This window comes from Diaphorina citri, unplaced genomic scaffold, assembly GCF_000475195.1.
Source record: "Diaphorina citri unplaced genomic scaffold, Diaci psyllid genome assembly version 1.1 scaffold4512, whole genome shotgun sequence".
NCBI classification, from domain to species: domain Eukaryota; kingdom Metazoa; phylum Arthropoda; class Insecta; order Hemiptera; family Psyllidae; genus Diaphorina; species Diaphorina citri.
In genome coordinates this window covers 1-10,307 of record NW_007381910.1, presented here as the reverse complement: position 1 = coordinate 10,307, position 10,307 = coordinate 1, and the positions used below count along the sequence as shown (strand labels likewise).

General features: G+C 39.1%; 1 protein-coding gene across 1 annotated transcript; it reads right to left on the bottom strand.

The window, feature by feature from the left end:
* Nucleotides 1–276: 276 nt before the first annotated feature.
* On the bottom strand, nt 277–9,674 carry LOC103521094 (rho-associated protein kinase 1-like; the record flags this gene model as incomplete). Its single annotated transcript, XM_026831923.1, has 15 exons — nt 277–595; nt 1,085–1,188; nt 1,708–1,954; nt 2,254–2,412; nt 2,773–3,207; nt 3,523–3,729; nt 3,861–3,897; nt 3,999–4,158; nt 5,079–5,170; nt 5,624–5,637; nt 5,850–5,891; nt 6,752–6,954; nt 7,257–7,392; nt 7,670–7,821; nt 9,572–9,674. Coding segments are annotated over 15 exons (2,376 nt in total), but the record flags the coding sequence as incomplete, so codon positions are not given.
* Between the last annotated feature and the right edge of the window lie 633 nt (nt 9,675–10,307).

Here is a 10,307-nt window from a genome sequence, read left to right as displayed (position 1 = left end):
CTCACTTCGGATAAAGTCAGTCCCGGGGAGAATCGAACCCACGCCTTAGCGCTTACAAGGCAGACGCGTAACTTTCCAATTTAACTAAGCTGGCTATCATCAAATTTATCCTCTCTTTCCCGAGTCATGATACTCTATCTTAATAAACTTTCATTAGCTAAATCCCCTTTAGAGATAAGCTGTTACTCGTAATTTCTCGTTTTTACTGAGCTTGAGCGAAAAGCTTTCTAGGGCTGGAGTTGGCTACAAAAGAATTACGAGTTACAAGTGGTTGCCTTTCGCACTCAACCTTTGCTATTTCTTTAGCAATTTAGCAAAGGAAATTGCAGGTTGACACTTTCATTGAACTATTGTACAAAAACATTACATTACCTTGCACATAGGACTCGTCATTTTCCACATCTGCACTACTCAGGGACGCGGTCTCGCTCCCCAGAGCGGCCAACTTCCCCTGCAATTGTTCGATCTCGGAGTCCTTAGAGTCGAGCTCCATCTGTAGTTTGAGCTTACTCGTGTTCTCCTCTACCACTTGAGATTGCAACTCCTGCAGTTCCTTCTGACACTTGACCACAACCTGGTTGAACTTCTCCCGTTCCTGGTAAAAGATGTATCATATCATGAATTATTTGTGGTAAAGCATGCCACTGGTCGCTACTCGATTAAAGCAGCCACTCTATTGTCCTCAAGAGGCTGAAGGCACCCCGAGCTCCAAGAATAGAGTCGAAAAAACTTCGCCCCCCACCGGAAATCGAATACGGGACCTCCGCTGTGCAAGCCTAGTGTGATACCCACTTGGCCACGGAAGTTGTGGTAAAAAAATAATGTATACTTACAGTGTAAATCTCCCTACACTAAAAAATCCACTCCAAGGCTTAGGTGTAAGGGCAAACAGCCCTAAAGAATGAGTTAAGCTTCTACGAATCCATAGTGTAAAGGATTCACCAACTGGCATACTTTCCCTAGTTAGAGGAAATGTTGAATCTCAAAGGCACCTATAGTATACCAATTTACAAAACACGACAACTTCTCTCTGTAGTCGAAAGGTCTAGGTTCAAATCCCGGACAAGACAGGAATTCTCATTACCTGTGTGAGTTCCTGCTGCAGTTTCCGGCATTCCTTCTCTTTCTTCCTCACATCTGCGGACGACGCTTTGCTCTTTCCCTTGCACGTTGTGTTGATGTCCTTCCCTGCCGGAGTGAGACTGAAAGGTCTCTTTACTTCCGTAATGTGACCAAGAATACAATAGTTTTTATTGCAAATAAAACCAAGGACGTACCATATACATATATAATTATTATACATAGGTATTTGTAAAGATGTAAAGTCTAAGAACCTGAGAGAGTAAACCCTTTACTCGAGCAGTAGGCTACTACTATTCTTGTAGTCAAATTCTCAAATTATTTCCATACCTCGGCTGGGATTGAACCCACGCCCTCTTGTTTACCAGGCGAGCGTCTTGACCACCACACCGAACCCTTTACTCGAGCAGTAGGCTACTACTATTCTTGTAGTCAAATTCTCAAATTATTTCCATACCTCGGCTGGGATTGAACCCACGCTCTCTTGTTTACCAGGCGAGCGTCTTGACCACCACACCACCGAGGCAGGTACGACCATGAGATTCTCCATAGAGTCCATTTAGTTAAACTATGCAAACGTTACTACGAATTTGAACTTTAAAGGATACGTGAGGATATCTTCCATACCTTCAAGTTCTTTGTGTAGATTGACAGCCTGCGTTTTCGAGCTTCGCTCCTGGGATATCTTCGCCTGCAATGTTGCTACCTCTTGCTGTAGCGTGTCCCGCTCCATCTCCAGTGTTGCCAGAATGTTCTGCAACTCCACCACCATTTGTTCTCCTGCTGATTTGGCCACAGTGAGCTCGGCAGATTGTTTGCGAAGTCGGGTGGCAGTCTCCGCTTCTGTTTTCAGTTTTTCGTGCATGTCTGAAATCTGAAATAAAACCGAAGGAAGTGTTTTTTCATGGTTTTCTTTGATCAAGTTTTTTTTAAGATGTTTGATAGAGGGAACTTATCGTCCCAAAATCGAAGATAGAAGGAAGACAGAATAGAAGAAAGCCTGCCGTTCCGAGAACGAACAATATCCATTCAGGATAAATTCCGCCCCGGGCGGGAATTGAACCCACGGCCTAGCCCTTCAAGGCAGACGCTCTACCAAACAAGCTAACTAGGCTGGCAATCGTCGAGTTTAAACTTAGTATTCACTTCGTTCAATCATAGAAATCCACTTACTTGTTTTTCTAAACTCGCTATCTTATCATTGGTTTGCTGATTGTTATTCATTTCTCTTGTTCTCTTGTTTTGTTCATCCTCCAGCTTTCGTTTGTACTCCTGTAGGTTGACTTCTGCCTTCTTCCTTAGTTCTGACTCATTGTCCGCCCTCCGTTGAGACTGAAAGAAAAATCGTTTTTTACTTGAAACTTATAAACCCTTCTTCATTGATAAAATTACTAAAATTCATAAATGTTTAAAAAAAAAACAAAACAAAAAAAATCAAATCATGGTATCTTTGTGGTAAAGCAGAGAGCTTTCTCACAACTTTGTGGGTATCACAGCATTACAAGTCTTTCATTTACTCAATCATATTTATTTATAAGTATCCAATCCCAAAGGGTGGGGCTTACCAAGTAATCTAACATGGTCACTTTGAATCGAGTATCCCCTAATCTCTTTCCTACTCTGTATTATTGTGTATACTTCTTTACCCTATTTCCCAGGGACTCCCTAAAATAATGACGAATTGAAGATCACGCTGAGGAGGAAAAACATCTGAATAGATACGTACGGAAAGTTTGTGTGAATCAAGACCTGGATGAGAAAAAAAATATCAGAACATGAGGTACACAATAGAGCTGCCTGGAAAAGACTAAAATGAAACACCGACCCTATTGAATTAGAAAAGGCTAGGAAGAAGACTAGATAGATACTTACGGAAAAATACTGTTCAGTTTCAAGCTGATCCTGCAACTCTTTCATCTGCAAATCCTCCACGGATCGTTTCGTCTTCAGCTTGTGATATTCCTCCTCAATATTCCTCTTAGCCTCTCGCAACATAGCCACCTCATGACTAAGTTGTTCTTCTCGGGCCTTCAGATGAGCTGCTTCCGACGTTTGAACACTCAGATCTGACTGGAGGGAAAACTTCTTCGCTTGTTCCTGTTCCACTTGGGACTGCAAGGTTTTACTCTGGAAATTCGGGAAAAATAATCAAGACAGAACACTCAGATCTGACTGGAGGGAAAACTTCTTCGCTTGTTCCTGTTCCACTTGGGACTGCAAGGTTTTACTCTGGAAATTCGGGAAAACAATCGAGAAAGGGTTTATTACAGGTTCACATTTAGGTCTAGAGATCACTAACTGCATCGGCCAAAGAAAAATACATCAGTGTGGCGCAACACTGGAAAGGATCAATTTAGTCATAACCGGACAAGGAAAGTAAGTATTTAGGTGAGAGGAGTTTATGAGGATAGTTATAAATTAAACTTAGGACAGTGTTTGTACCTTTTCCAGTTCTTGTCTATACTCGGCCTCGACTTTCTCTAGCCGCTGTCTAATTTGCCTGTAATCTACCGACAGCAAAGACATCTGTCGTTCCGTTTCCTGACATTTGGTAACAGCTGTCTGGCGGGCGTTCTTCTCATCACTCAGCTTTGTACGGAGGGCTGAAAATTGATAAATACATATTAGATATTTCACTTTAGCTATCACCTAGCTAAGGCTGATTGAGAGGCTAAAGAAAAGCGCCGACCCCGTCTGAACACGGGAAAAGGCGAAAAAGAACATTAGATATTTTACTTTATTTCTGTGGATATCACAGCATTACTAAGAGTCTCCCTTACTATTTCTTCTGACATTTCTATAATTTTCCTTTTTACTCTGGTTATGCCGCGACAGGTCGTATTAAAGTACCTTAAAATAGTTACTCAACTGTCCTCATGCGGCTGAGTGCACCCCGAAATCACTATCCAAATACTTACTGATAGTCGCCAGAATAGGTGAATCCGACAAAAGGCAAGTGATTGCCGGCAAAGGCTTTGGGTACGGGAAAGTTTTCCTCGGGTGATTCATCCTTTTCAATGTCATCAAAGTTACTGGTATCGTCATCCCCACTCAGTTCTGGCACCACAGGAGGAACACCTGGGATTGGAAAGGGAACTAGTGTTAAACGCAAAAATTCCATCTATCTTAAATAGGCATTTGAATTTTTATTTCTTATTCAATCTCACAATGTACTTGGAACTGAATCCTCCTTGTCTAAAACTTTAGCGTGATAGATTAAGTTTGTGTCGACTGAGGAGGAATCAGCTCAGGTCCATGCCATTCATTTCAAGCGTGATCTAGGTCAAGGATTCACAACCTGGGGGTAATTATTTTAATTAACCCTCGAAGGGTAAAAATTACTTTTTAGAGGGGGTAAAAAAAAGAACCAAGTCCATATTTCTATACTAGTTTTTTCCACACCTATTTCTAAATGTCTATCTAGGTCAAGGATTCACAACCTGGGGGTAATTATTTTAATTAACCCTCGAAGGGTAAAAATTACTTTTTAGAGGGGGTAAAAAAAAAGAACCAAGTCCATATTTCTATACTAGTTTTTTCCACACCTATTTCTAAATGTCTAACTATGAAACAAAAAAAAGAACCAAGTCCATATTTCTATACTAGTTTTTTCCACACCTATTTCTAAATGTCTAACTATGTAATACTATTTTCGGGAATGATACCGAGATCACATGGAATATTGAGTTATTCGCGATTTTAACAAACAGTTCAATTTTTTAGTTACGCCAGTATGCAACAATCCATTCTGTATAGGGGAGGGAGGGAGGGAGGAAGAGAGAGAGAGAAAACTAACTATGAAACTATGTAATACTATTTTCGGGGATAATACCGAGATCACATGGAATATTGAGTTATTCGCGATTTTAGCAAACAGTCCAATTTTTTAGTTACGCCAGTATGCAACAATCCATTCTGTATAGGGGAGGGAGGGAGGAAGAGAGAGAGAGAAAGGGAGGGAGAGAGAAACAGATAATGAGATATGTTATACAACTTACACTCCCTGAGATTAGAGAAGGTCCACTGGTCGTTAATAAAGAAAGGATGTGCCTTGATCTCTTCGATTCCATTTCTTCCCAGTCTTTTTGTTCTGCAAACATCAAGCGAGGATACAAATAATTATCTAATCTATAATAAACAAGGCAAGATAATAAGAAATATATCATACGTATTACGTATACACAGCCTATACCCTTTCCAAATCCATTTCCAATTGCTACAAAACAGTTAATCACCGTTGAGCATGGTAAAAAGATATAATCGACAAATGACGAGCATTCGTGCTTAACGCAATTGAAATTCTTTAAAAAACCTACTCTAAACGATGTGTTTGGTCTTCCCATTTTCCTTGAACTAAGAAATAAGTCCCCAGCCTAGTTAGCTTGGTTGGTAGCGCGTCTGCCTTGTAAGCGCTAAGCCGCGGGTTCGACTCCCACCCGGACGGATTTTATCCTGAACGGAAAACGTTCGTTCTTGGAACGGCTGGCGTTCTCCTATCCTGCCTTCCTTCTCTCTTCGGGGTGTGCCCACGGCAGTGTCCGACTTGATGAGACCGTCCTGGCGATTTGAACACAAGGAGAGAATAATATACCTAGGTAAATGCTAGATTTGTTAGGTGTAGTTAGGTAGGGCTAGGAAATTTTGTTAAAAAAGATAGTTAGTAAACGGTTTGCCCGTTTGTTCAAGTAAATAAATAAATAAGAGAATAAATTATTGAATTGAGGTCTTCAAGAAACAGATTTATTGTTCGTTCAAAATCATATCCATCAATGGGGTGTGCCCACGGCAGTGTCCGACTTGATGAGACCGTCCTGGCGATTTGAACACAAGGAGAGAATAATATACCTAGGTAAATGCTAGGTTTGTTAAGTGTAGTTAGGTAGGGCTAGGAAATTTTGTTCAAGTAAATAAATAAATAAGGGAATAAATTATTGAATTGAGGTCTTCAAGAAACAGATTTATTGTTCGTTCAAAATCATATCCATCAATGGTAAATGGATTCAACAGCCCCAAAAAAGAACTCTTTATTTTATCCCCGAAAAGAACATTGCTGTGGAACGTCACAAGTTTTTCTCCAGGAAACAACACGATAAGGAAGCAATAGATATGTTTGTTACCGAACTCAAGATCCTTAGTTTGCATCGTGAATTTGGTGATGTACGAGAGAGCATTAACCCATGAGAGCCAAGGCCTACATTAGGGTCTCTTCTCCAGGAAACAACACGATAAGGAAGCAATAGATATGTTTGTTACCGAACTCAAGATCCTTAGTTTGCATCGTGAATTTGGTGATGCACGAGAGAGCATTAACCCATGAGAGCCAAGGCCTACATTAAAGTCAAACCAAACTTGACCAAACCCTTCTCTCTTTTTCGCTAATATCTCAGTCACTCTACGTTAGAGTGCATCGGGGATTTGTCTATTAGTTAGAAAACAAAATTTCCTACTATTTTCACTATTGTTTGACATATTTACTCAGTACCGGTCTGGAGTTAGAAGCGGTTAAATTTCAGCAAGATCCAAGGAAAAGAAATAATAGAAAGTACTATTTTCACTATTGTTTGACATATTTACTCAGTACCGGTCTGGAGTTAGAAGCGGTTAAATTTCAGCAAGATCCAAGGAAAAGAAAAAAAAATCGACTAATAAGTTTAAAAAAGACTCTCCTTACCTTATTCATACGCATACAGGTACCAAAGTCGGCCAGTTTCAAATGCCCATGCTTGTCGAGCAACATATTGTCCGGTTTAACATCGCGATGTACGAAACCCAAACAATGTATCGCATCCAGTGCCAGAACCACCTCGGCACAGTAGAACTTGGCCCACTTCTCCGGCACGTCATAGTTGGACATCAGATTGACCAGGTCTCCGCCTGGCAAATCAAATCAAATATTTTTATTGTGATGAAATTAAAGTTGAAGGGAAGTAAGGGAAAAGTTGATGTGAAAATGCCAAAAAACCATGAAACTCTGTTTCGTGTTAATATATGCCGGTAGGCGCTTTGAACTCTTGACGTTCGCTCACGGCACGCTTGCTACAAACAAATATGTACACAATTTTCCTTAATGCCAACTTATAACTAACTTAATACTACTTCGAGAAAAATAGGTGATGCCGCACTCTATTAATATTGTACCTATACCTCATAAAAACAAATAGTGCTACTATAGGTACCTGGCATGTAGTCCATCACCATGTACAGGGACTTGGCGTCTTGGAACGCGAAATGTAATTGAACAATCCACTCGGAGTTGGCGTGTGCCATGATGTCCCGCTCTTCCCAGAAGAATGCCGAGTCTGAACGTTTGATCTGGAAATAACGAGAATATAGAGCATACAGAGTATACCTATATTTGAGTAGGTATTCGAAAAGTCTTGGAACCTCTGAATATTTTTGCCTCTGACGGAATATTTTTTTATCTTTCTTTGGTTTTTGTAGGTGATTCACAAAAAAATAGATTTACCAGAGTTACAAGGTGAAATTGATGACATTTGTAAGAAAAAATGTGAAAAGGCCATAAAAACAATAAATGATCGAGTGATAGTGGAAGATACATGCCTTTGTTTCAATGCTCTAAGAGGCTTACCAGGTAAAAGAAGGTGTACCTAATATACACTTGCTTGTACTTTGGAGTGCTGAGATGAGGATTAAGTTCTTGGGGACTGTGGGTGATGGCTTGGTTTAACTCATTAGAAACTAGGCCACCAAGGATTTCCTTGACGGTCCAACATGAGAATGCTGTATGTTGGGTACATTACGACATGACAGTCGGTGAGTAAGATCAGTTCTATCGTCTGTGAAATCTATGTACCTAGTTTGAGAATTGAATCTTTTTCTTTTTCTTCACCTTGTCCCGTGTACAGACGGGGTCGGCGTTTTTCGTCTGCCTCTTAATCAGCTCTAACTCGAGTGATTGCTTTGGGCTGATATCTGGTTTTGGCTACAAAGTGTACGAATGGATGCTTCGCACTCAACCTTTGCTGGTTCTTGAGATATTTTGTTCACAACCTTTTCAACATTTTCCACGAAATGAGGGTTAAGTAACAATTACTTTGGTTAATATCTGGATGGGTGATTATCCGATTTTTGCCAAATTGTTACAGTCGCGTCCTTGGACCATACTGGGATAGCATACCAAATTTCATCGCTTTACGACAAACGGTTCTTGAGATATTTTGTTCACAACCTTTTCAATATTTTCCACGAAATGAGGGTTAAGTAACAATTACTTTGGTTAATATCTGGATGGGTGATTATCCGATTTTTGCCAAATTGTTACAGTCGCGTCCTTGGACCATATCGGGATAGCATACCAAATTTCATTTCTCTACTACAAACCGTTCTTGAGATATTTTGTTCACAACCTTTTCAACATTTTCCACGAAATGAGGGTTAAGTAACAATTACTTTGGTTAATATCTGGATGGGTGACTATTCGATTTTTACCAAATTGTTACAGTCGCGTCCTTGGAACATATCGGTATATCATACCAAATTTCATCGCTTTACGACAAACTGTTCTTGAGATATTTTGTTCACAACCTTTTCAACATTTTCCACGAAATGAGGGTTTAGTAACAATTACTTTGGTTAATATCTGGATGGGTGACTGTCCGATTTTTACCAAATTGTTACAGTCGCGTCTTTGGACCATACCGGGATAGCATACCAAATTTCATTTCTGTACGTCAAACCGTTCTTGAGATATTTTGTTCACAACCTTTTCAACATTTTCCACGAAATGAGGGTTAAGCAACAATTAGTTTGGTTAATATCTGGATGGGTGATTATCCGATTTTTGCCAAATTGTTACAGTCGCGTCCTTGGACCATACCGGGATAGCATACCAAATTTCATTTCTCTACGACAAGCCGTTCTTGAGATATTTTGTTCACAACTTTCTACTTTTTCCCATTTAAACCTGTAGTACGTACGTACGTTACGTACGTACGTACTATGTACGTACGTACGTAACGTCTATCTATAATAAACAAGGCAAGATAATAAGAAATATATCATACGTATTACGTATACACAGCCTATACCCTTTCCAAATCCATTTCCAATTGCCACAAAACAGTTAATCACCGTTGAGCATGGTAAAAAGATATAATCGACAAATGACGAGCATTCGTAACAGCCTATACCCTTTCCAAATCCATTTCCAATTGCCACAAAACAGTTAATCACCGTTGAGCATGGTAAAAAGATATAATCGACAAATAACGAGCATTCGTGTCCCGATTTTGAAAATTTGGACCGATTGCAATACTTTCATTACTAGTATAGCTCCGCTATACTGTAGTAATAGAAAGTAAAAAATCAGCTTGAAAATGTATCTTTATATTTATATGATGCGGCTGTTTAATGAAGGGGTATGGTCTTTCCATAATATCTGCCTCGGAGGACTACAGAAATGCTCCACCCTGCAAATTAGATCCTAGGTCAAGATGAAAAGGGGTATCTAAAAATTAAAGGTTATATGTACCTATCAATCTACAATACTTACACCTGTGCATGAATGCCTCCACATTTTTCATTCGCTTCACATTATGATGTTCACAGTCTGCTACAAGAGCTTGCACAGTATCCTATGAAAGAAAATCAGATTTTTATTAACATTGGAATAATACTGTACCTATTTATAACATCTTTAGAATAAAAGGTCATCTATAAAATCTGATTAATTAAAGGAGTTTATGGCAATGTTGAACTTGTAAAAAATGTGCATTTTTATGATTGAAATTAAAACATCTTTCCTAACTGAGTATATGTCTCCCTTCTAGACGATAAAAAGAAAGAGGTTCTTTCACATTATGTTATGTGAAAAAACTGCATTTACAACACCAGGATTTTTTCCCCCCTAATTTAACACTAAGAAAAAAATGCCCAACAAATTAACTTGCAGTTCTTAAAGTTTAAAATTTATAGGCATATTAAAACATCTTTCCTAACTGAGTATATGTCTCCCTTCTAGACGATAAAAAGAAAGAGGTTCTTTCACATTATGTTATGTGAAAAAAATGCATTTACAACACCAGGATTTTTTCCCCCCTAATTTAACACTAAGAAAAAAAATGCCCAACAAATTAACTTGCAGTTCTTAAAGTTTAAAATTTATAGGCATTTACCAAAAAGTTACTTTTTTTATTTATTCTAATTTGCAGCAAAATGAGAAAAGTTGGCATTAGACACTTTTGTCTAAATTTGATAGAAAGGAGGTA